The 27,334-nt window shown below is 39.2% G+C and overlaps 1 protein-coding gene across 1 annotated transcript in view; it reads right to left on the bottom strand.

Moving 5' to 3' along the window:
- Positions 1–27,334, bottom strand: part of TRPC3 (transient receptor potential cation channel subfamily C member 3) — a 78,573-nt gene that overhangs the window by 17,178 nt on the left and 34,061 nt on the right. The window contains exons 4-10 of the mRNA XM_047799157.1: positions 23,139–23,303; positions 20,266–20,482; positions 17,929–18,162; positions 15,446–15,710; positions 11,332–11,527; positions 9,102–9,311; positions 5,874–5,957 (exon numbers count right to left, since the gene is read on the bottom strand). Coding sequence (XP_047655113.1) covers positions 5,874–5,957; positions 9,102–9,311; positions 11,332–11,527; positions 15,446–15,710; positions 17,929–18,162; positions 20,266–20,482; positions 23,139–23,303 — 1,371 coding nt within the window. The remainder of the gene's footprint in view (positions 1–5,873; positions 5,958–9,101; positions 9,312–11,331; positions 11,528–15,445; positions 15,711–17,928; positions 18,163–20,265; positions 20,483–23,138; positions 23,304–27,334) is intronic.

The raw sequence follows: 27,334 nt of genomic DNA, 5'->3' as shown, positions 1-27,334 counted from the left end.
CTGAGAACATCCCTTGACCTTTTGATACAAAGTCTTCAGATGCTTAAAATATAGGGCAGAAGGAGAAATTATAAAGAAAAGCCATGTTTGCTAGAAATATTCTGTCAGTGAGGTGGAGAGGGAGAGCCTGCCTTGTGAACAATCCTGTGGTGCTATTCTTGATGAGGGCAAATAAAGAATAAATGGAGGGAGTTCCCGTCGTGGCGCAGTGGTTGACGAATCCGACTAGGAACCATGAGGTTGCGGGTTCGATCCCTGCCCTTGCTCAGTGGGTTGATGATCCGGCGTTGCCGTGAGCTGTGGTGTAGGTCACAGACGCAGGCTCAGATCCCGCGTTGCTGTGGCTCTGGCTAGGCTGGCAGCTACAGCTCCGATTCGACCCCTAGCCTGGGAACCTCCCATATGCCACGCAAGCGGCCCAAGAAAAGGCAAAAAGACAAAAAAAAAGAATAAATGGAATTTACATATACAACCCTGTGCCTAAAGGCAAATTCCTAGTAGCCTGGAATGAGGCCCTGGAATTCTCTGAACCCACACTAACCTCCTGAAGGCAGTTGGTCCAAGAATAACCTACTTCATTCAAAACTGAGTAATAGTAATTGGCACAATACTATAAATCAATTATACTTTAGTGAAAAAATAAATAAATAAATAAAACTCCAGAACAAAAACAAAACACATGTAAAAGCTAGCACAATATCTGGTGCATAAGTCCTAGATACTAATAATAAAGTTGCTTAAGATTAAAAAAAACTGAGTTATACTCAGGAATCTACAGAACATCTATACTAAGATAGTTCAAGGAAAAAAAAAGTATTAAAACATGCAGCTGATTAAGGATCCAGCATTGCTGCAGCTGTGGTGCAGTTTGTGTAGATTCGATCCCTGCCCCAGGAACTTCCACATGCTGCAGATGTGGCCAAAGAAGAGGATAAAACAAATAGCAAATAATGAACACTCACTAGAAAAATGTTAAGGAAAAGATGAAAACACATAATATGATTCTTGAAATATAATCTTCTAAAAATGTGAACTGATCATGTCTTTGAAATAAGAGCACAAAAGGTCGAGAAAATTACGGCAAGACAAAGGAGGAAATAATAAAAGTTGTAAAATCTCAAGAAGGGTAGGAAGAAAAAAGTTAAAATCATCCAGAAATGAAAGATATATTTGAAGCAGCACATAGAGATAGACAGGAATAAAATATAGTATGAGAAAAAAGGAGCCACAAGAGAGAACTGGAGGAAAAATTCAAAAGGCATAGAGAAAAAAAAAGATTCAGCAGGCATTAATTGGTATCACTGAAGAAGAGACCCAACATAGTGAAACAGAAGAAATATTTCAAAGTACAATTCAAGAAAATTATTCAGAAATAAAAGAAGACTTAAATGTACACATTGAGAGGACTTACTCTGTACCAGGAAAAATTCATACAGCTCCACCGACAGAATAATCAACAGCAAGGTACGAGATTTAAAAGAACGAAAATTTGATACACTCATATCAACATCTCAGATCAACTATCTGAGAAGAGCCATTAGGCCGGTCTCAAACATTTCCAAATCAACATCCATTCCAGGCGCAGTTCAGCAATGTTTACAAATAAATCAAGAAAATAAAGTTGTATCTAAGAATTTTCCTGCTAGTCAGTATAAATGTGCAGAAAATAGAAAACAGTTTAGGACATATGAAAAACCTTGGAGAACACAGTTCTCATGAAGGCTTTTTGAAGGAAGTGGAGAAAGACAAACTTCACCTGACAAAGAGATTAATGGAAAATTATGGCAAAGACTGGTGGTGAGGGCTAACTCTAATCATGGGGCGAAAACTAAAGCAAATGTGGGTTTACAACCCTACAAGGTAGGGAAGGGGATTGGAAAATGTCACCCCCAAATATCTTGCCTTGGTATAAGGATTGTTTTGAGCTGAAGGCAATGAAGAAGCAGAGAACACAGAAAGAGCTCACTGTCTTCCTTCCACCTGCATAAAAGCAGGACAGGAACTTCCCTTTGTGAAGGTCTTTCCTTTCCCCTCTCCTGTACCAAGAGGACGAAAACAACCGTCATCACTGGAAACTGAAAGCTGGCTTAGAGGTGAGTCTGCACACAAATTTACCACAGTAACCCCAATCTTCATGAGTCTCCCCAGAGATTCACCTTCCCACAGTTTACCACCCCTAGGAGCCCAACCCTCTTTTCCTTTGTCTTGTCACTTCTCCACAAATTTATCACCCTTTTCAGAATGGTATACAATCCCCAAATTCTAACTACCCCATTGAGTTACTCATCACTGAGTTCTCCCATGTGTTTCTAATTTGCATAATTAGAATAAATAAACTCTGTTTTTTTCTTCTTCCTACTAATCTGACTGTTGTCAGTTTAATTCATAGGCCCCAAACCCCAAACTCAATGGGCAAAAGAAAAGTTTTTTTTTTTTCCTTCCTCTTCTACAGTTTTAATGATTTAACTAGCAAAAGCTGGGAGGAGGAGGAGAAAAATGGTAATGTTTAAACACATTGATATTTTTTCATATTTTAGAGCTGGAAGGTCAAAGGATAAAACCTGAAACTTATACCAAATAACAGATACAAGTATGTGTAAAGCGCCAAGACAAATAATATAATCTACTCCTGCGGAACCTGCCAATCCTCTTCCCTGTTTTTTTTTTTTTAGCTCAGCACATGGCCACTAGGAATTAGGTTTATTTCCCAGCTTTCACTGCAGTTAAGTTGTTTAACTACAGAAGATCCTTATAAGAAGAAGGTATCTTTCTTCACTATCACTTTCTGACTCTATTTAGGAAGGAAAAAAAAAAAAAAAAAAAAAACAGCCAGAGCTCCAGTAGCTTTCTTGGACCATGAGATCATGTTAGAATGAAAGCAAATCATAATAGAATAACATGATAGAAAAAGCCTGAGCCCCTGACATTGGCAGGTATCATACCAGTCCTGGAATAATCACCTCCTGGATTCCTGAAGAAGAGAGAGAAACACATTTCTATATTCTTTTAGCTACTTAGTGGTTGGTATTTGGTGGTTTTATATGATTTGTACCAAACTTAATCCTAACTAATACAAACAAAGACCCTGAGGTCTACTTTAAAGGGACCTGAGGTTTACTAAAGGGAGTTCCCATTGTGGCACAGCAGAAACAAATCCAACTAGTATCCATAAGGATGCCGGTTCAATCCCTGGCCTCATTCAGTGGGTTAAGGATCTGGCATTACTGTGAGTTGTGGTGTAGGCTGCAGACACTGGCTCTGATCTTGCTGTGGCTGTGGCATAACTCGGCAGCTGTAGCTCTGATTTGACCCCTCCCCTGGGAACTTTCCTGCAGCCCTGAAAAGCAAAAAAATAAATTAAATAAAACTAAACTAAGTATACCAATGAAGATCTGAGCAAATGGAAAGGTATATAATGTTCTTGAAAAGGAAGACACAATGTTATAAAGATGTCAATTCTACTTAACACAAACAAAATAGAAATATCAACAGAATATTTTGCAAACTAGAGAAGCTGTCTCTAAAATTTCAATAGAAAAACAAATGAGAAAGAATAACCAGGAAAATTATGCAAAATAGGAGTCTTGAAGTAAGGATATACATATGTGTGTCTGTGTATTTTGTTTGATTTTCTTTTAAACTATAATAATTAAAACAATGTGGTTCTACAGCATATTGAAAGTCAAGAAATAAATTGAAGTAGATATGGGAATTCAGTAAATGATGCAGGTGATATTTTAAAATAATAGAAAAGATAAATTATTTAACACACCCAGCTATATAATCATATGGGAAAAAAATGGATTACCACCTACACTTTGCATCAATATATATTCTTTTTTTTTTTTCTTTTTAGGGCTGCACCTGCAGCATATGTAAGTTTCTGGGCCAGGGTAGAATCAGAGCTGCAGCTGCAGGCCTACATCACAGCCAAAGCAACGCCAGATCCAAGCTGCATCTGAGACCTATGCCTCAGCTTGCAGCAACACCAGACCCTTAACCCACCGAGCGAGGCCAGAGATTGAACCTGCAACCTCATGGACACTATGTCAGGTTCTTAAACCACTGAGCCATAATGGGAACTCCTCAAAATGTGTTCTATGCAGATTAAATATTATCAGGTAAAAAGTGAATCCATGAGAGTACCAAGGGAAATTTGGATAAAAAATTTCTTAAATATCCACACATGGGAGAGGAGCTTTTGAAATAGGACACAAAATCTGAAGCCCTAAAAAGTTTGTAAATTTGACTAAACAAATATTTTAAAAGTCGGGGAAAAAATATCCATAAATTTTAAAGACACGCAGCAAAATGGGGGAAAATTTTTCAACTCAAAATACAGGCAAAGGGCTGATATTATTTTTTCTTTTTTTTTATTTTTAGGGCAAAAAATATGGAGGTTCCCAGGCTAGGGGTCCAATGAGACATACAGCTGCTGGCCTACACCACAGCTACAGCAACACAGGATCTGATCCACATCTGCGACCTATACCACAGCTCACAGCAACGCTGATCACAGCAATGCAGGATCCTTAATCCGCTGAGCAAAGCCGGGGATGGAACCCGCAACCTCATGGTTCCTAGTCAGTTTCATTTCCGCTGCACCACGATGGGAACTCCAGAGGGCTGATTTTCTTAAAATAATTCTTAGTTCTTAAAAGAATTAATTTCTTAATTCTTAAAAGAATTCCTAATTTATTACAAAGAGCCTATCAAGAAAAGTAAGTAAGTATTAGGTCTTAAGCACATAGAACACTAAACATAAAAAGATGGTCAAATTCACTCATTATGAAGAATGCAAAGTAAAACTACACTGTGGTACTCTTGTCACCCATCAATTTGACCAAGACAAAGACTTTTGGTAACATACCATTGGTAAATTAAGGAGGAAATGGGCACTCTCGTACATTTATTGTTAAGAATATAAACTGTTATAAGCTCCATCAAAATCAGTTTGATAACAGCTAAAAAATTAAAATGCGTATATACTTTAACCAGACAATTCTGTAGATTTTCACATTACAAATATCATGTATACAAGGTCACTTACTGCAGTATTGCTTGCTAAATATTGGCAATATCCTCTATTTCTATCAATAGAGGGCTGATAAATGAAATACAATCATATAATGGAATATAATGTAACCATTACAAAGTAAGGCTTTGACAATCAGTACATGAAGCAATTTTGCATAGTTTGCTGCTTCCGAGAAAATCCTATGAAGAAGACTATCCTATGAAGAAGACTATGTCCATTAAATGACATTACCACACATTACAAATTCTTTGATCCTCATTCTTGTGATTTTGTACTCATCAGAAATCTAAAGATTTGGTAGTCAAAATGATCAACCAGATGGGAAGGGCTACGACCTCCTCTGTGTTGAAAAATAGTGTTGAAATGTCACATCCAATATCCAAACTTAACAGATATTTTAAAGCAGTACTGATGCAACAGTGTAGCCCAAGATTCCATCTGAGAAACAGATTATCTGAAGAAATGTACCAGGTTTTTGTTTTTGTTTTTGTTTTTTCACTGTGAGAGCATTATTTTCCCAGATGACATAGCTCTCAGTGCTTTCTCCAGCTCAAGGTACATGAAAAAAGTGTTCTTTTGAAATTGTGGCAACACTTTGCTTTCAAGATCACAAAAGGAACTCTTCTTCCTCAACCAAAGCCAAAATAACAAAAAATGAAGAACTTGGAGTCTGATTTCAAAAGTTCCCTCCAACTAAGTATCATTTTCTCTGTTCTATTCTGCCCTCATAGCACATCTTAAAAATATAATTCTACTCACCCTTCACATACACACAAACACAGACACATATGAGCAACTACATATAGACAAAGAAATATGTCTAATGAATGCTTACCTGATAACGTGTTGGCTGATTGAGAATGCTGTTAAAACTGTGTGATTCAAAAACTCTTGAGTTAGACTGAGTGAAGAGGTTTAACTAGGAAAAAATACAATTAACCTAGTAAATTAGAATACATTTATTTGGAAAGCATAATATAATCTACTTTATCCTCTTGGCTAACATTTCTGAAGTCAACATTTCTGAGGGACATTTTGTGGAAGTTGAGTTTTACAAGTGACTTCATATTATTTCCAAAGGCAAATACTAACATGAGCAACATGCTCATGATGATTAAAATGTTAGCAAGATGTAGTGTAATAGAACTGTTTAGTGGAAAAAATATTTTTAAAAGTTGGCTTATGCTAAACATAATTGTTCCTGGGGTCCTTATATACTTTATTAAAACATCTTCATGGCATCTAGAAGGTAGAAGATGCACAGAAGCAACTCTGACTGCTCCTGGGCCTGCGTTCCTCTCCTCCACTTAAGCAGAAACACTACAAGTTCAGGTGGTATCATCCGGTGTTTTGTAATTCTAAAACATCAGCCAAAATAACACATCTTCCTAAATATCTTGGTATTATACTGTGCCAGGTTCACCACTTTGGAGAGAATATTCCAAAAATTTTTGATTTTCTTTTCTCTTTTTTAAGGTTTCACTTTTGAGTGGGTAGGAACAGAAAACAGAAGGAGAACGTTTTTACTGTCTACCCCTCCCATATGTGAGTGGGGTCTGCATTGTATTTGCTGTTACCTATAAGGTGTAATTCAAAGGAAGGGACATTTATACAAAACTATGTATTCACCCCACCACCTTTCTTCCCACCATCATCACTCAGAAAGGTACAGGATACTAGGGAGGAAGAAGGTGGCACTTATAGGCAAAGGTCGGCCTGATTTTGTCTTTCAATTGTGGCTGGAGAAAACCTTGGCTAACAAGGTTAACTTTCCTATTGGCCACTAGAGGTCAGTGTTGACCGAGGTTAGCTGCAAACGTTAAAGCTTTTCCTGTCTTCTAAAAAAACCAGAAACATGTAATTTCTCCAAATTTTTACTCAATTCACTACACAGAAAGTATCTATGAATATTAATGATATTAAAGAGCTTAAAAGAGCTCCACGTACAATTTTAAAAATAGAATCAAAATGGCAGTGTTTAACCAGATATGGGGAAACTGGCAAGCTGAGCAGCAAGGCTCCTGAGTGGTCAGTGCTCAGTCTTTTGCCTGTTTCCAACAGCCTCTCTGAGGAAAGCTTTTCTTCCTGTCAGTGAAAGATTGGCAGGAGAGGACCGCCTAAATGGAGCACATCTGCTCCTCTCAAATCCCTATGAGCAAGTTGCCTTTTCTTTTTCCTTTCCTTTCCTTCCTTTCACAGGGGTCTAGGTAACAGGTCATCAGAATGTGCTCTTCTCAACCTGTTAGTGTTTCTCTTCTACATTATGACAATGTCAGGAAAGAAGTCAGAAATCAGTGAAACCCGTTGCCTACAGAAAGAAAATTTACAGGTGTGAGGTGCAGGAGATATGAGTTCCTGTGTTTGAACAACTTCCTTTTTAAATAATAAAGCCCCAGAGAATGATAATCAATCCCGAAAAAAACAAAGCAACTTCAACACAAAGTCCATCTCAGCTGTAGCGGGAGTTGCCCAGGATGGCAATTAGAGCCCAACCCCATTAAGGGACCAGCTAAGCTAAGGCTGAAAACACAGCCCATGGGAAGTACATGGGGCAGTAACCATGCCAGAGCCACAGCCGCTGAGCAGGAGGCAGCCAGGTGGAGCAGAAAGAGTCAGACCTCTGATGCTGAAAAACAAGAATTCCACAACTACCCCACACTGGCAAGCTCCTGTGACCTTGCATCAGTGAGTTATTTTAATGGCTTCAGTTGCCTTATCTATAAAATGGTCATAATAATAATACCTACCTCACAGCATTGCATGAGGTTCAAATGTACAGCAAAGCACTTTATAAACTGTGAATGAGGAAGGGCACTGATATTTGTTGAGGCTGGCATTTTGTACATCTCATATCATCCTCACAATAAAACCCTACAAAGTCTTCTCTCTTTCAGATGAGACAATTAAGGCTCAGAGTAATGAAGTGATTTAACCATGTTATTTTCTAACAAGCCTTAGGACAGAATTCCAATCCAGGTCTAACACCAAGTCTATCTTCCTTATATTACACTGCTTCTCACTGTACGCAATGAGATATTACTTGAAATCATGGGGTGTCAAGGCCAACGCTGTCTTAAGAGCCCATATCCGGGTCAAACAAGGTTTAAAAGGCTATCTTCCTAAAGTATAAGGTGTTGGGTATTACAAATCTTGGAAATGCACATCTCTTTTAAAAAGTGAGAAATTAAATTGTGCTAATTCAATCCTTTACCCCAGAATAAAAGGAGAAAAAAATATGCACTTTATGGAAATAAGTATAAATAGTTGTAGATAGTTATAATAGATAGGTAACTATTGCTATCTTGTGAGCTCCCAGGCTATTATAGCTACAGATCATTTTCACAACTTTAGGCAAAATTTATATTTTAACCCCATACATTTGCTCCTGTTTCTCTCCCTATTATTTGAAGTTCTGCCCATCCTTCTGTCTCCTATACCAATTCTATCTTTGAAAATTAAGTTCATGATAGTAAAGTGCTAACATGAAACTCACCTTTGTTAAAATCAAAGTATGACTCAACCAGGACAACTCAAAAACCAACAATTCTTGATTATTTATAAAGGGGCATATTCATGGGTTAATATTTGAGGGTGCTCTTAAGCCTGTGTCAATTTTATAATATTAAAGGAAAAAAAGACTATTTAGCCTAATAAACTGTTTCTACAAATAAGAATGTGTTGGTGGTGAACAACTAAGAGAAAAATGTGAGGTCAGAACTATTTAACTTCAGAATACAGTTGAGAAGCATGGAACACACACACAAAAAACCCAGCGTTTTCTAATAATAACTTTTCTATTTACTTTTAACAAATTAAAGAAGTTTTTGCTGGTTTATTTTTAATTTGGTAGTTTACATGAAATTGACCAAAAGCAAGGCATAGACTAAGTGACTTACTGAAACATTATGAAGATATTAAGTATTAGTCTATGAAAGATTATGGAATGGACAGTTACTTTCAACATCCTCTAAGTTCACACATAAAAATTACTGAAACACACATCAAAAGACAAGGAGAAAGACAAAACATTTTCTTCAGGTCTCAGTAAGTTTTCGATACCTACCCTGGACTTTGAGTTACCCATTCCCATTTCTATATCCTTCTGTAGCCTTCTCCTTCTGCATTTGGAAAAGTTAATAATCCTCATGATGAAATAAACAAATGACTTTGGACTAGGAACTAGACTGAAAGGTGGAGGTAATGTCTTTCCATCATCAAAATAAGATAACCAAAGTTTTGAGCGTGCAAATTTCCATTCTACGTCACTGTCATCCTGTGTCATAAAAATAGAAAAAAAAAAGTAACAGCTGATTTTAAAAACTAAATACTCTAGTCAATGATTCCATTAGAGTCTTACAAGGAACCTAAATGATGCTTTTAAAAGGGAAAAGTGGGATATACACATTTATCTGTATAGAATCTCTACTGGCTTGCATAAAATTCTAAGTATCACTTTTATGATATTTATTTATCTATTTTTAAGGGCCGAACTTGCAGCATATGGAAGTTCCCAGGTTAGGAGTTGAATCAGAGCTGCAGCTGCTGGCCCCAGCCCCAGCCAGCCTATGCCATAGCCATGCCCGATCCAAGCTGTATCTGTGACCTATGCCATAGTTTGCAGCAATGCCGGATCCTTAATCCCCTGAGTAAGGCTAGGGATTGAATCCACATTCTCATGGACACTAGTTGGGTTCTTAACCCACTGAGCCACAATGGGAACTCCTGATACTCATTTTTAAATTATTCTCTTCCATATGCCTGTATCCATTGAAATTTAAACAGAATTTCCTGTCCCCCATCTAAAAACAAAGCAAAAATACAAGAAAAAGTCAGGGTCAAGGAAGGATGAAAAGATTGATTTTTCCTTCCCTCCACACCCCCTCCAATTCTGCATATTCAACAACAATTCCCCACTTCTCATCCAAGCCAGGTTGTTGATACAGCACATTATACTCCAAGGACAAAGGAAAGGTAACAGCATTCAGATGAATTGCACCTGGAGTTTCGGTGTTTCAGTGGCCTAGTCCCCTTTTCTCCCCAGTGCTGCCCCCTGACAGAAAGAATGGAGAGAAGAGGGAGTTCCCATTGTGGCACAGAGGAAAGGAATCCAACTAGGAACCATGCACTTGTGGGTTCCATCCCTGGCCTCGCTCAGTGGGTTAAGGATCTGGCCTTGCTGTGAGCTGTGGTGTTGGTCACAGACACAGTTCGGATCACGCGTGGCTGTGGCTGTGGCTGTGGAGTAGGCTGGCGGCTACCGCTCCAATTGGACCCCTAGCCTGGGAACCTCCATGTGCTGCAGGTATGGCTCTAAAAAGATAAAAAGACAAAAAGACAGAAAAAAAAAAGAATGGAGAGAAGATGTGAAAAGCAGCTGGTCTCTGGGGGGTGGGGGCGGGGGACCAAGTGGATGCAGTCATTTCCCACTGTCCAGTCTGCCTTTACCACTCCCATGCAGGTATTCAGAGACCATAGTTCTCATTTCTGGAGGACCCAACCTTTGCTTTGAGAACACTGTCTCAGGTGTTTCTAAAACACAGAGACTCTGTGGACTTGACAAACAATAAAGCACTAACAAGATCATGCACCTTAAATAGGACATAAGAAAACATATGCAATGATGAAGAAAGGTGCCAAACCAAGCCCAATCCAAAACAAAAAGTAAAGTGACTTCTAGAATACTAAAAACTCTGACCACGTAAAGAACACCATCAGTGTTTGCTAGATGTCTAGTAATTCCTTTACCGGGATTTTTCAGATGGTTGGCTGGCCTAGCCTCAGAGAGAATGATTTCCCTTCAGACAATACTTTCAGCTACTAATTTCAAAACTTCAGCAATGGAGTTCCTGTCATGGTTCAGCAGAAAGGAATTCGACTAGGAACCGTGAGGTTGCGGGTTTGATCCCTGGCCTTGCTCAGTGGGTTAAGGGTCCAGCATTGCCATGAGCCCTGGCGTAGGCCAGCGGCTGCGGTTCCAATTGGACCCCTAGCCTGGGAACCTCATATGCTGTGGGGGCGGTCCTAGAAACAAACAAAACAAAACTTCAGCAATATACCCAGAGAAAAGGCAGAGTGATGGTAATTCAGGGGGACCCCTAATGTGCTCCTAGAAGCTGGAAGGTGTATTACCATCAATCCAGACGGAAAACACAGAGAAAGGCCCACGCACTGCTTGGGTCTATGCCTCTTTGTTTACATGAGCTGGAGCTCCACCACAGGGCACAAAAGCAGATGCAGTGTGCTGTCAGAAAGGGAAGGCAAGGATAGACACTGTGGGTAGAAAGCGGGTTTACCTCAATTTCTTGATATGAGCTATTAATCATAGCAATGAGCATGTTGAGTAAAACGACCACCATAGTTACGTTGTATATTCCATAAAGAACATATCCAATATTCTCTATGAATTTGTGATCATATTTGAGCACAACGGAAGTCACTTCAGACAAGCCAAATATTGACCAAAACAAAGTCTTGAAACTTTCTTCTACACTGTTGAAAGAATAAGGTACACAGTAAATAAAGTTTTCATTATTAAAAAGTCAAAAGTAAAAACAAGTTAGGGTCTGAATACTGCACAGATGTAAAATGCCATCGTAAAGTATCATAACACACCAAATGTAATTATTTCATTATAATATTTAATAGAAATTATTCTCTCAGGTCTTTAGGAACTGGTGATTAAATAGGCCCATGTCTAGCTTTTTTTGTCATTTATTATCAAGTGAAAATTCTCTGAACTCAGCAGGGGAAAGCTGAAGTCATGTCCTGATACCCATTCCTTTCTCCTAGAAGGATGAAGTTTAGGGTTTGATTTTGTAAGAGGTTTAGAAATTTAAATCAGGTTTTCTAGAGTAGAACAAGGTCGGGATTAAAATTACATACCTACTTCAAAAAAGCTATGTACAAACTTATTCCTTGCAGCATGGCAGGAGGGAAGAATGCAAACTACCAAAATATCCATCAACAGGAGAGTGGGTAAATAATTCTGGTACATCTATAAATGAATTGTTATGCAGCTGCTGGGGAAAAAAAATGCACAGATCTAGTTTTATGTGTTTAAACAAATGATATCCAAGATATATTACTAGCAAAAAAACAAGATGTAGCAAGTTTGAAATAGAGTCTACCATTTGAATAAAAAAAGAAGGGACACAAACACTTATATTCTTATTAGGGTCTTATTTTGTTTTGTTTTGTTTTGTTTTTGGCTGTGTCCATGGCATGAGGAAGTTCCCAGGCCAGGGACAGAACTTGCACCACAGGAGTGGCAATGCTGGATCCTTAACCCACTGAGCCACCAGGGAATTCCAAATACTTATATTCCTGTTTGTGCCAAAAATATCTCTGAAACAATTCAAAAGAAACCATTGCCTCTGGAACTAAGGAGAACTAAGAGACAGGGGTCCAAGGCTAAGGAAGAGGACAGGTTTTTCACTGCAGATACGGCTCTACATGAGTTTTTCGCTACAAGTGTATATTACTTACCTAAAAGCCATACTGAGGTGGAAGCGAAGAGAAGGCAACAGAATGAAAGACTCCTATTCTTTTCCCTTAATTGACATAATTTACTTCCTGATTCTTCTATCACAGCAATTAGCACTTAAGCCTTCACCAGACTAATTACCTACTTTTATCCCTTAAGTGAACTATGCAACCGAATTTGGCTGGTTTTGTCATATAACCAAGTGGTAATCACTGATCGGTGAACCATGAGAATAATCCTTAAACAATCACACATTTAGAATTCCATTACAAAGGAGGGTTCAAAAGTAAGCCCTTGTTTTCAAAGGAAGACTTAAGAAAACAGTACTTTTTTTTTTTATTTTTTATAACAGATTCTAAACAATTCTGTAGATTTGTAGGTTTTAACACTAGTTTATTCATCCATTCATTCAACAATTACTGATGGGCCATCTATTAATCCTTGAAATTGTGCTAGATCCTGGGGATAGAGGGTTGAATAGAAAAGTTCCAGTTCCTACAGAGTTACTCTCTGCTATGAAACATTGATTGTGTGATGTTATAGCATAGATGCTAAAGGGACGACTAAGAAAAAGTAGAGCTCCTTTGTCCCTGCTGTTAATAGTAACACAAAATTCTTCCACTCCCTCTTGCTCCTTTGCAAACCTTCCCGCTTCTAGTTTGGGGAATACAGATTGTCAAGGATCTATCCATGCAGGGAGAGGGGAATAATGAAAAGGAGGGACACTGGTGGTTCCTGAGCTCCTACTGTGGGCAAGAGGCTCCAGGTAAATTACCTTCCTTAAACCTCACAATGACCTGATTCAAACCTCACTGCACTTATTTTAAAAAGCAGGAAACTAACACTGAGAAATGTTAAGTAACCACAGACCACAGCTAGAAAAATATCAGACATGCATCACATCCAGGTCGGCCTGATTTCCCCACCTATGTTCTTTCCATTGTATCCTGCTGCCGGGTCCTCACACAGCAGTGAAGACCTCGTGGTGTATAAAAGGAGCTCTCATGGAATCAAGGGCGGGTACCGTGTGTGTGCAGGTTCTCTCTGTTCTTCCCCCACTGGGTTCAAATAGATTTTTTTTACATTACAATAAAGTGAGTTTCAGTTTTCTTTCACTCCTACAATCTGCTCTATGATAACCATTTGGAAAAATTCATTTCAAAACAATTTAGATGCCTGGAAGGGCTTGATATTCTAGTCTACAGGGAACGTATTGGAGGTCCGGTTTGTTTCCAGATGTGGTATCGGAGGGAACAAGGGGTACTGGGGGAGGCAGGGAGGACTTCTGACCACTGAGCAGCAAAGGGTGGAGCAGACCCCTCCATGCTGAGGGGACAGAAAGAGCGGAGGCTAAGGAAGCTTCCTGGAGGAAGACTCTGTGGGCACAGGGAGCCCCCAGGGCCGGGTAGTATGACCCTAGGAAGGAGGGGTTACTCCTGCATGAGGCTGCACAACACTTAGCTAGAATTTCTTCTTCCTCAGCTCCCTGTACTGATTAATGATACGTTCAAATAAAGGCTGATGCTTCCTTTCTGAAATAATAGTAATGGCTGCAACATGATGAAACTAAATTTAATGTCATACATAATGTAAGAGACATCCAGTATTAAACATTTGTTACCCAAGTCCCCTAAAATAGCCAGTTTTGTATAGGATTTTACCGAATTTCGATCCATCCTGTGGTCAAACATTCACTAAACTTAAAAAGAGTTGAGCCTTTGGAGCCTTTATAATCACACATAAGCACTGGGGGTTTTTTGTGTTTTTGTTTTTGTTTTTTTTTTTAAAGTTTTCTCCATCCTTTAACTTTTTTTTTTTTTTTTGAGGTATAGCTGATGTACATTATATGTTTCAGGTGTGTACTCCATTTATAGCTATTACAAACTACTGGCTATATTCCCTGTACTGTACAATACATCTTTATAGCTTATTTATTTCATACACAGTAGTTTCTACCTACCCTGCCCTGCCTCCCTCACTTTCCTCTCCCCACTGATGACCACTAGGCTATTCTATCTGAAGCACTATTTTTATTTAAGTTTTTTATACAATTAAAAAATTTTACACATTTTTTAAAGATTACACTCCATTTACAGTTATTACCAAATATCGGTTGTATTCCCTGTGCTGTACAACACATCCTTGAGCCCACCTTACACCCAACAGTTTGTGCTCCCCATTCCCCCTCCCATATACTATCCCTCTATCCCCCTCAGGTAACCACTAGTTTGCTCTTTATATATGTGAGTCTGCTTGTTTTTTGTTATAGTCACTAGTTTATTGTATTTAGATTCCACATATAAGTGATATCACTCAGTATTTGTCTTCCTCTGTCTGACTTATTTCACTTAGCAGAATGGCCCCTCCAAGTCCATCCATGTTGCCGCAAATAGCAAAATTTTGTTCTTTTTTAAGGTGAATAATATTCCATATTATATTTTGGAATGTTTTATATATGTGTGTGTGTGTATATATATATATATATACATCCCACATCTTCTGTATCCATTCATCTGTTGATGGACACCTGGGCTGCTTCCATATCTTGGCAAATATAAATAATCCATCTATGAATATTGGGGTACAGGTATCTTTTGAAATTAGTGCTTTTATTTTTTTTCAGGTGTATACCCAGGACTGGAATTGCTGGGTTATATGGTAGTTCTATTTTTGGTTTTTTGATGAACCTCCACACTGTTTCCCACAGTGGCTGCACCAAGCTACATTCCCACCAACAGTGTACAAAGATTCCCTTTTCCCCACATCCTTGCCAGCATTTGTTATTTTAAGCACTGTTTTCAATGGATTTTTTTTCTGCTCTTAAAAGCAACTTTATTACAATCGTTCAAAAAGTTTTTGTGCTTCATCTAGACGTGTTAGAACTTCCCTTCATCATACTTTTTTGGGTAAAATGTTTTACTTACGTGGTAAAAGCAGCATTTACTTTAGCCCCAAGGTAGTAAGAATACAGTATGAACATGCCAATCATAAAGGCAAGAAACACCATAATAAAGAGGACCATGAACTTGAATATGTCCTTCACAGTCCTTCCAAGAGAGATCTGCAAGGGGCCGAAGCTCTCATTCGCGGGGAGGATGTAGGCAATCCGAGAAAAGCTGAGCACAACAGCTATGGCATAGAGGCCCTCAGATATGATTTGAGGGTCAGAAGGAAGCCATTTATCTCGGGCTACAAGAAAGGAGAGAGAGATTAAAACTGGAACTTCCTGATCATTGCTAACTATGCAAAATACCTTAAGTAGACTCTGTCTTGTAGGAAGGTGGTTATTATCTCCCTTGAATCTACTCTACATTTCATATACATTTTTTTTTGGCTGCACTCACATCATGTGGAATTTCCTGGGCCAGGAATCAAACCCCTGCCACAGCAGTGACCCAAGCTGTTGCAGTGACAATGCCAGATCCTTAACCCACTGCGCCAAAAGAGAACTCAAACTACTCTACTATCCAGGCATGATTTTTCACATTAAACCCAAAACATATGAATTCTACATTGATATGGTTTCTTTTAACAGAGGAAATATTATAAAAACACAGAGATGACTTCGCATTGAACAGAAGTAGCAAAAAGCACAAAGGAGGAAGAAAGAGGTGAAAACACTTCGTTAGATACAGACTGTATCCAGGATGAGAAAACAGCTTGGTGAATTTGTCCTCTCAGTTACCAGACTTACTGACCAGCTAGCTATGTTATCATCCTGTGGGCTCAGCTGGCACAAATCTTCTCCGTACTTCATGGTGAAGCTAATTCAACTAGCAGTTTGCATGAGTAAAATGTCATATTACAAGAAGTGAGAATGTCACTGAATCACAATGCTGCTGTCAATGTGATGTCTAAGCAATATAGCTGGTTCCTGGAAAGTGTAAAATGCTGTTGAGGGTGCAAAAATCTTGGAGACAGAGTCTAAATGAGGACCCCTAATACCCCTTTCGAGGTCACTTGGTAAGTTCAGTAAGCAGACTATTGGATATTCATTTCCCTGGAAGATCACTGAAACACTAAGTGGTTAGTTCTGTATGAACTGGGTCACTCCCAAAAGGATGGATGCACTGTAGACATTTACAGCAACAAAAATGAACATTTATTGGATGTTTAATATGTATCAGACACTGTGCTTTCAATGACCCGGCGGATCTGAGGCTACCATTCATTTTTTTTAGAGATGCAGAAACCAAGATTTAGGTTAAAAACTTGATTGAATTCATAATAAGGAATGAAGCCTAGATTCACAATTTTCCTCCAGATGATAGTCATTAGACAGACATGAGTAAACGTAAATAAATAGGTGCTGAGAGTTCCCGTCATGGCTCAGTGTAACGAACCCGACTAGTATCCATGAGGATATAGGTTCAATCCCTGGCTTCGCTCAGCGCGTTAAGGATCTGGCATTGCCGTGAGCTGTGGTGTAGGTCACAGACGCAGCTCGGATCATGCATTGCTGCGGCTGTGGTGGAGGCTGGTAGCTGTAGCTCCAATTCAACCCCTAACCTGGGAACTTCCATTTGCCTCAGGTGTAACCCTAAAAATCAAAAAACAAATAAAAAGCGAAAAAAAGGAGTTATTCTCCACAATCGAAATGCATTTAAACTCTGTGCCTGAGTTTCCTTATCTGTAAAATGAGAGAGACAATAGTTGCTAAAGTCTTTTCCACGTTTAAGATTTTGTAGCTCTTAAATTGCAGTTCCCCAGTTTGGCCTCTAGGGAAGGGAGGAGAACATTGCTTCAATGGGTTTGCTGTGGGAAGGAGGCCATCAGCATCCTCACCTCGGATGTCCCTGGTTCTCCTGCTCCTCACACTCTCGAGAGTCTTGTGTGAGCCCCACGCAAGTCGCCCAGAGGAGGAGCACAACATCCTCTGCAGCATTTCTGTCCTTTTGGCAAAGCTTACATTCTGATGGTCACTTTAGTGCCTACTTCTTGCCTCTGCAAAAATTTTTGTTCACTTCACCTATAGAGCAGTGTAGCACCTTTTATTATTTTATCTCCTCCAACCCAGGCTCTCAGGGACTCATCTTCCACATCAAGCAGCTTATCAAGCTATTTCCCCCCAATTGATACAATTTCATGTTCTAAAAATATTTAAAGTAATTACATTGTTAGGCTTAAAGGTAATTTTCTCCCACCTTGCAGTAGCTCCTTTTTAGAGATATGAAAACAAAGGCACAGAGAAGTAAACTAATTTGAACAAAGTCACAGAGCAAGGGAGAGTCAGTGCTTTGCTATGCATCCAGTTTTATACAGCTCTGAAGCTCATGCTCTCTCCACTGTCTCTAGAAATTCAACATGCATCTCATCCTAAACATACTATGTATGAAGTATTTCCTTCTAAAACGTGGTTCCGATACCCTTCCTAAAGCATACAAGGATTGTGCAGCTGAGGACTCACCATAAGTGAAATACTGTATCTCTGGTGGAAGTGTAACTTCACTGAGGTCACTCTCTTGGACATAACTGTCCACATACTGCTGTGCCTTTGTTGCCTGAAGGAAAGCCAGGAATCTGGCCGTGAAAGCTGCGATGAAGATGGAGAGCATTCCGAAGTCTAGGACATTCCACAACTGCAAAATGTATTCCCTGGGTCCTTCCAGCCAGAGCTCCTTGCACTCAGACCACATCATTCCTGTCACAAGACACACAGATGACAGATGAGATTTTAGAGCCTGGACCGAGAGACTACCGTCTCATCCAACAAGAGTCTCCACCTATAAAAAGCTCCCCATGTAAATCATGTCACCAGGGACTGTAAAGGATGGCCAAAGCTCACAGAGGCTCCTGGCTGCTAATGGAAGATGAGGCTTTGTCTGAAGGAATGATTCACTCCACCAAGTTAGATTTCGGTGAAATATAGTTCTGCATGTGGCAGCAGAAACCATGCTACTTTTATAGGGGTGGAGCAGAAGGGGCGGGGGGAGGAAATAAGCAGGGAAGACTCTTCAGGTCAAGTGAAATATTTGGAGGAGAGGAGAAAATTCGTCTCTATGAAATCACAATGGTTAATTATTAAATCATGGTGATTACTGGAGGAAAAAGCCCCTTATTGAGAAACTTACTATAGATTCTTTCCTTTTTTTTTTTTTTTGTCTTTTTAGGGCTGCATGCATGGCATATGGAGGTTCCCAGGCTAGGGGTTAAATTGGAGCTGTAGCTGCTGGCCAGCAGCTACAGCAAGGCCAGATCCAAGCCACGTCTGTGACCTGCACCACAGCTCACTGCTGGATCCTTAACCCACTGATCGAGACCAGGGATCAAACATGCGTCCTCATGGATGTTAGGTTCATTTCCACTGAGCCACGATGGGAACTCTAGTTTTATTTATTTATTTATTTTTTGCCATGCTCTGGCATGTGGAAGTTCCCAGGCCAGGGTTCAAACCCATGCTATAGCAGTGCCCTCAGCCCGCTGCAGTGACGACACAGGATCCTTAGCCCACTGCACCATGAGAGAACTCTAACCACAGACTTTTAACAAGAACCATTTCCCAGTCATCCAGGACATTTACTTTACTCCTCTACCCTCTATCCTCATTTCAGCCTCATGCTGAAGGAATGTCACTGGAAAAAGAAGAAACCTTACGTAGGAGGCCCTAAGACATGATGAAGAAACTGAAAGCAGAAAATGCCGTTCGGAGAGGAAAGAGCAAAAAATTCCAACAACTTGTCCTGACTATGTAAGGGGAAAACATTGCAGATTTTTTAAAAGAAATGTAATGGCTCAAAATAAAATTAATAAAATAATTACTTGACCCAGGTTGAGATCCCAGGAGTGAATGAAGGGAAGAAATGACCCATTAATTCAAGAACTGTGAAAATACCAAGAAACACGCTGGGTGAAATAGGCTGAATATATAAAAATGACTTTGAATTAGTGACCCTTAGATAAACTGGTTCCAATTTTCATTTTTTTTCATATCACTTAGAATTTTTACTTTAACATAGCTATTCAAAATGAGCTATTGTGAAGTGAAGTAGCAAACATTTTGAAAATGGAAACTCTCCTTAAAAAAACCCCTCTGGAACTAAAGCAATGAAAGTTTTTTAAACATCAGTTAATAGACACTGGATTATTTCGGAAGCATTTCAAATAAATACTTGATCATCACAGTGAGTCACATTTTTAAAAGTGTATTTTATTCAGTAACTGAAGTCCAATTTCCGAAACATGGTATATTTATAATTAAGCTCATGTTATTCTTGAAAACTTTAGTTTTCCTGTTAAGGGATACCTTTCAGCACTATCAAGCTGCCAAATTACTTGATCACCTGCTATTCATCTTGCAGTGGTGATGCTGTCACCATATAATGGATAATTTCATTTTATTTATTTATTTATTTCAGGGTCTTTTCAGAGCTGCACCCGAGGCATAGAGAGGTTCCCAGGCTAGGGGTCCAATCAGAGCTGTAACCGCTAACCTACACCACAGCCACAGCAACATGGGATCCAGCTCTGCCTGAGACCTACACCACAGCTCACAGCAATGCCAGATCCTTAACAAACTGAGCAGGCCAGGGATCGAACCCGCGTTCCTCATGGATGCTAGTCAGATTCGTTAACTGCTGAGCCACGATGGGAACTCTGACAATTACATTTTACATAGAAAATGGAGAACACTGTGAACCAACTATAACGGAAAAAATAAAAATCATTAAAAATAAGATAAATATAAAATGGCAGTCGTTACACTGACATTATTTTTGGTAAAAATTAAAAGACATAAAAGGCTTACCGAGAACCCAGACCATAATTAGCATTTCTGTCCAAGTGAACTGGGTAGTTTTCACCCTGAAGATCTGTTTGGGATAGTCAATAACAGTGATATTTGGCAACGTGGTGATGCCTTCAAATCTGTCTGAGGCATTGAACACAAGCAGGCCTAGGAAGATGATGAAAGAAGCAGCGTGTGCCACAAACTTCATAAAAGGACTCCGTAGAACTTTCCCCAGCTGTCATAAGGCAAAAAAAAAAAAAAGAAAGAAAACTTTTACTTTAGAGAATCTGGCTTCCACATATGAAAATTACTATACAGGATAGAAAAAAAGAAATGAAATGAGAACATTCTCAAAATTCCGCTTCTGTTTCTAAAGAGCTATTCATTGTGAAAATTACTCCTCTTAAGGGATGCTTCCTCCGAGAATAATTTAAGAAGCCTTCAAATTTCATTGTTTCTCAATATCCAATCTGTCTTCATTCACAGATGCACTTCTGGAAATCACAAGGCATATACAGGTTATTCTTATTTTTAAATGAAAGATTATGCAATGTCAAGGTTTTTAGAGTCTAGGAAAAGAAACTCCAAATTTGTCATGCATAATTCTTTACAACTGAAATGTTATGATGAATTTGCAGACTCATTCATTTATAATTGAAATGTTATGAGGTGTCCATAGCACATGACAACCCCTGGAAGACTATGAAAAACTTACTGCCAGAGAAATAAATTTTTGTTCTCACTTCTAAATATTCCAAAATCAATTTGTACTTCATATGATATAAAAAAACAGAAAATACTATAATAAAGTAAATATTTTATCTGTTACTATCCAATCAGAGCAGAGAGATACATAATAATTAAAAACTCTAAGTAGGTTAACAATTAAAAATCGTCCCTGGGTTTGGAAAATCATATAAATAGTACAAAAGCATTCTTAAAGTTCAGTCTATAATGATTTTAAGGTAACTCTTTTTAAATCCCATGTGGTATCATGTCCTTAAAAGCCCTATATTCTAGTAGAAATGAAAAACAATTCTTCTGTAGTCTAAGCATTAGGTACATTCTAAGTTCTCTATTCTGCATACTCAGACCCTACTTTCAGACTCCGTCTGTGACCTGAAGAAGTACCAAGGTTAGCATTTAAGAGACTGTAACTTCAAACAAATGTTTTTGTTATGTCCAGAACCTTAATTTAATGTCAACAAATAACCAAAGAATGTCAAGCATTTCTGGAATTGCACATGAATGCACACAGACAAATGTCACAGTCGCCTTATTAGACACAGAAAAATAAACCACACTTTCATATATCACTGTGCTGTAGAGAGGGCACACTGGGGTAGCTCGTCCACAGCCCACAGTGATGTGGAGGGAGTCTCCCAGTCTGTTTCTCCTAAGGCTAATCTTAAATAACATGGGGAAAAAAAAAAGCCAGCATGCTTATCTTAAAAATGAGACATGTGAAGAATTCTTGCTATGTTAACTTTTCACGAGAGGAAAGTGGTATATGGCAGGTATAAATGTGGGCTCCAGAAATGACTCAGTTCCCTCCTTTATCTTCTTAGCTGGGCAGAGTTCCAGCACATCATTAACTGCCTTTTTCCAAGTGAAGAGAAAAAAGAATGGACTTCAAGATGCCTACTTCAGACCTGACATGTTTTAACTGAGGAAGCTGCCCTAAGAGACAAACACATATAAACCTGAACCTTCCAACTCATTTGACCCAGAAAGGGAAATTATTTGGGTAGGATTTGATTTTTGCTTTAAAAGCATGCTCTCCCCTTATTTGTAGTTTTAGGACTTTAGTGTTCATGTATTATCAGAATCTTATGGTACTTTTCCATGATACATAACAAAGGAACTTAGTTGAGTCATCAAAATTGATCAAAATGACAATCTTTTCTGCCTTAAATTGCATGGGCAGCTCAACAGTGAAGTGAGATGGATGAATCTTTTCACACAGCACAGGCCTGCGGAGGGGGGCCTGTGCCAGGGGAGACGGCTACACCAGAGATGAAGGATTCCCAGGGTCAGTTGTGAGTGGCCTTGACTCATTTTGCCTGAAACCACCTTTGATTTAAACCGAACCAGATTTTGGAACATAAAAACAGGATTAAAGGATCTCAGAACTGCTGCTTCTTGCTGGCAGTGCCCTTTCTTAACCTAAGACAGATTCTGTTAGCATGACTCCTATTCCTTTCCACATCTCGCTCAGAGGATCTTTTAGGCACAAGTGAATTGACTGGATACAGATCAAGTTGAGAGAGGGATAAAGGTAGTGAACCAAGTAATTCTAGCAAAACCAAATAGATAAACAATCTAAAAAAACCCAAGGCCCCAAACCCAAATTCTCTATTTTTCAGAATCTCCTAAAGGCACAAAGGGCTAGGGGAACCTGACATGCACTGTCTTGAAGACTTGATAACATCACTGCTCACAATTTGTTTATTCACTCAGCCTTGGGTCTCTCTGACAGGTTCAACCCAGCTGCCCTTTCATTTCTCAGGCTGTTTCTTGGAACCACTGCTATCAGACTGTTCCCTTCCATAGGCCAGCCCCGTGGACTCACTATTTATTAAGCTGGCAATAGAACCAGCACAAGTGCTACTTCACTTAAGCAGCTTTTCCTCCTGCCTACCATGGGGATTTTCCCTTAAAAGCCTAAGTATGATATGCCTGCAAATATGATCTATCCCACTAGTACCAAATCCTTTTTCATCCCTATTTGAACTGATCCAGTCATTAAAAAGCAGAATTCATGTTCTTGAGTCAATTAACATTCAGGGTAAAACTGATAAGAGCCTTAAGTAGGAAGCTTTTTCCTTTTTTCATCCTCAAAGGACACAGTACACCAACCACAGAGGAAATGGGGGTGGAAAAGCCAGTACCCTGCTGCAAGGTGCGATCCAGTAGCCGATGGCAAGGAACGGAAGGCCCAAGGCCACGACCAGCACCACCAGACACTTGATAGCTACCGTCTGTTCCCGCAGGCCTGAGAGATTCTCGTACCAGATTGTCAAGAGCTGCTGCTGGCAGTTGGGGTGAGCCACAAACTGTTGGTCAAGACAGAGAGAAGTAGGTTACCAGGCCATTGTCGACAGTTCGGCTACTGAATGTGTGTGCATCCTAAAGATATTAATGCACATTTTTCCAGAACATAGGCACTGGAAGCTTCCAGTAATATTGTCCTTTACCTTCCCTCCATTTTTCAAAATTGCTTCAGAACTATTACAAGAACTAAGGTGGAAACATGAGGGTAAAACTGATAGTGTCCTTAATCATAGTTCTTTCTGATCGACACTCTCCGTCTTTGCAGACTCCTCTCTGGAATCTGGGTGACATACACTTTCCTTTGTGGAAACGTGTCCGATCTTGCTGTCTGCCAGCTCACTTGCAGTCAGTTCAAAATGGAAAAGAAAATAGTTATTTGGTTTATTGTATACTGTAGCTAAAAGAGAAATGTATTACGAAGTTTTATGAGCAACTCCTAAAATGCTACATCTTTGAAATATATATATATATATATATATATATACACACACATGATATGCTATATGCAGACAAATATATTGCAAGGCAAACATGCAAAAGATCTGCAAAAACTCATCTTCCAAATATTATGCTTGGTCCACATTTGCACTGGCATCAAATGTCTTTTCCTTCTTATTTTAGTAATCGTCCTCTTTGTTGCTTCCTCTATCATGGGTCAAAAAGAGCACATTTATGGAGTTCTCTGGTGGCACAGTGGGTTAAGGATCTGGTGTTGCCACTGCAGTGGCTCTGGTCACTGCTGTGTTGTGGGTTCATTCCTTGGCCTGGGAACTTGCACGTGCCTCAGGCATGGCCAAAAGAAACCCCCCCCCCCCCAAAAAAAAAACAGTGTATTTATGTCCATCAGTTCTTTTATAACTATAGTTCTAATCAGGAAAAAGTGAGCAAATAATGCTTATTTTGGCCTTGCTCTTGTATCATTTTAATTTTATTTTTGTCATCTGATTTTACTAAGTCATCTGTCTATATCTATTCAGAAGGACTAGGATTTCATTAAGGCCCTGCCCTCATTCAGGTAGCAGAATGCATTTGCAGTCTGGCCAATGTAAAAAGATACCTATGCCAAAAGGTGCCCATTCTGGATATGCCTTTCTGTGAATGGCAAGGTGCACTGTGCCCAAGCTTGGGAGTTATTCAGGGTCATTCACAAATCAGCTATTAGTGCCAACATATTTTCAAAAAAGAATATTTAGCAATGCAAAAATAAAGACATCACTGTCTTCTATAAAATAAACAATAATAATGAACTTGTGAGGAGGCACCCAAGAAATATTTTTGCAAATTCTGAGAGGCAAAGAAAGTAGGTGCAACTCCTACTAGCAGAGGGTTCAACTTTAATTAAGTTCTAGTCAATAATCTGAATGCTTTCTAGTACTCTAGGCAACTCAAGTCACTTGGTTCTTCATCAAGAGCATAACTACACAGAAATGAACAGGTTTCCACTTACTGGTGTATAGTTTCCCATCAGCTCTTCTAATTAAAAAAAAAAAAAAAGGAAAAAAGAAAAGAATAAACAAAAGTAAAACCTCATCGCCCAGAGTAGGCGGCAGAGGGACAATTTCCCAAATCCCCACTCTTGTCCTCAGTATGCACCCCCTGCTCTGGGAAGTCCACTGACTTTGCTATGATACCTGCCACCATGCCATTTTGCAGAAGGAGAAATTGACAATCCATAACAGAGGTGGTGAGGATGAATTTATAGATACGAGGTTTGAAATTCTTCTTCTTTTTTTTTGTCTTTTGTCCTTTTAGGGCCACACCCATGGCATATGGAGGTTCCCAGGCTAGGGATCTAATCAGAGCTGAAGCTGCCGGCCTACGCCAGAGCCACAGCAACGCCAAATCCGAGCCGTGTCTATGACCTACACCACAGCTCATGGCAACACCAGATCCTTAACCCATTGAGCAAGGCCAGGGATCAAACCCGCAACCTCATGGTTCCTAGTCGGATTTGTTTCTGCTGTGCCACAATGGAAACTCCTGGGTTTGAAATTCTTAACTGGATTTTTTTTTTCTTTTTCCAGTAATACAAACCAGTAGGATTTGGGATATTGAAAGTACTCAAAGAAGACAGTATTTTTTCTTGTTTGATGAGTTTTGTGTGAAAAAGCATATTTTATCTTGTAAGTTCCTTTGAATTAAGCTATAAAAATTCCAAGTCCTAAGACTCACAGGTCATCATTAGCTGCTAAGTATATATTAGATTTTCTTTTCAAACTCAAGGTTTTGTCACTCTTTCAAAGTTCTGATTCTTGAAAACGATCTTTCAGGATCAGTGCAGTCAAAATTTGAACTCCTGATAAAACGTAATCAAGGCTGAAGCCTTCTTGGGGTTCCTACTCAACTTCCCAGGATTCTTTCGAAAATGTCTCCAGACTTACACTTCTGGCCCTGTACTCTGCTGGCTCATTTCCTTTCTGCCTCACCCTTGTTTCTGTGTTAAAAATCCTCTGAGAGTTCCCTGGTGGCTCAATGGGTTAAGGATCCAGTGTTGTCACTGCTGTGGTGCAGGCTTAATCCCTGGCCCTGGAACTTCTGCATGTCTCAAGTAAGGTCTAAAGAAAAAAAAAAAAAAAATCCTCATCTCTTCTAAGGTTCCTAAATGTCTGTCTTATTCATTCTTTTCATCCACTCTTCAAAATGTCCTAAGTCCCTCCTATGCTCCAGGCAGGTATTAAAGTGTTTGGTATGAGAAGATGAAAATGGGAGCATCAGCGTTACATTAAGTGGTAAGTGGTCCTTGTTCTAGGGTACACAGTTAAGCACAAAATAAATGTAAAAAAAATCTATTACGGAACTCGGATTCTATAATCTTGCCAAAGTAAGTAATCAGCACTTAAAACAGTCTTAATTTGAATGTTGACCCAAATGTCTTGTTGTTTGGAGGATCTGCATTTGTAGAAAATTGGATAGATGTAAGTAAAAGGCACCTATGACCCCAGCCAGGCTCGGTTTAGGAATAGAAGTGGTACATTCAGAGAAATCCACAGGTAGAGTATACAGTGTCATTCAATCAGATTACCACCTGAGAAGTCAACTTGCACTTTTCTTTCTTTCTTTTGTTTTTTTAATAGGCTAAGGGTTACTATAAAAAAGAAAAGCTACATGAAGTTTAGAGGCACTTGGACCTGTCCATATAAAACTGATGGACAGATTCCTCTTTTGCAGGTGTTTACTCTTTCTTTCTCAAGGTTTTAAACTCTTGAGTACAGAAATGTTAATGTTACAGTATGGCCCCCTCTGCTTGCTCTTCCTCCTTGAGCTAATCTTTACATTTGAATCTTTAATTTTTAATGCTTTATGGCATTAATGATACTGTATAAAGGTCACACAGCTCCCAAAGACTTGGTGGAAATCAATCCTTTCCATACGGCATTATATAATGACCAATCTTTCACCCACTGTGAATTGTACAAACAGTGCAAATACTTGATATGTGTTAAATACTAGCCAAAATCATGGTGTTTGCAATTTACTTGTTATACTTTAAAATTTGGCTTAACAAGTATATCTCCTATACTACAATTTCTACCCTCTTCTTAATTGAGGTCATAAAACAACACCATATAGCATCTGATGATTCATTTTAATCCACATAAAGAAAACACAAATTGGGAGTTCCCATCATGGCACAGTGGAAACGAATCCGACTAGGAACCCTGAGGTTGTGGGTTTGATCCCTGGCCTCTCTCAGTGGGTTAAGGATCCAGCATTGCCGTGAGCCGTGGTGTAGGTCACAGACGTGGCTCGGATCTGGCGTTGCTGTGGCTCTGGTATAGGCCGGCAGCTACATCTCCAATTTGACCCCTAGCCTGGGAACCGCCATATGCCATGGGTGTGGCCTTATAAAGCAAAAAAACACCACCAAAAATCAAAAAATTGCTATTTGTATTTTAAAATCCTAGCACAAGTACACAAGGAACATTTTTAAAAAGAAGATAAAGCCAATATAATAGTACTGAGTGAAGGCAAAAAAGCTAAGTCCCTCTAGGAGATGAGTTTTGCTCTTTTCAATGACTTCAAAACAGGTCGG

The sequence above is a fragment of the Phacochoerus africanus genome, chromosome 10 (assembly GCF_016906955.1).
Source record: "Phacochoerus africanus isolate WHEZ1 chromosome 10, ROS_Pafr_v1, whole genome shotgun sequence".
In the NCBI taxonomy this organism is placed as follows: Eukaryota; Metazoa; Chordata; class Mammalia; order Artiodactyla; family Suidae; genus Phacochoerus; species Phacochoerus africanus.
The sequence above is the reverse complement of the archived record's forward strand: the minus strand, read 5'-3'. Positions and strand labels throughout refer to the sequence as shown.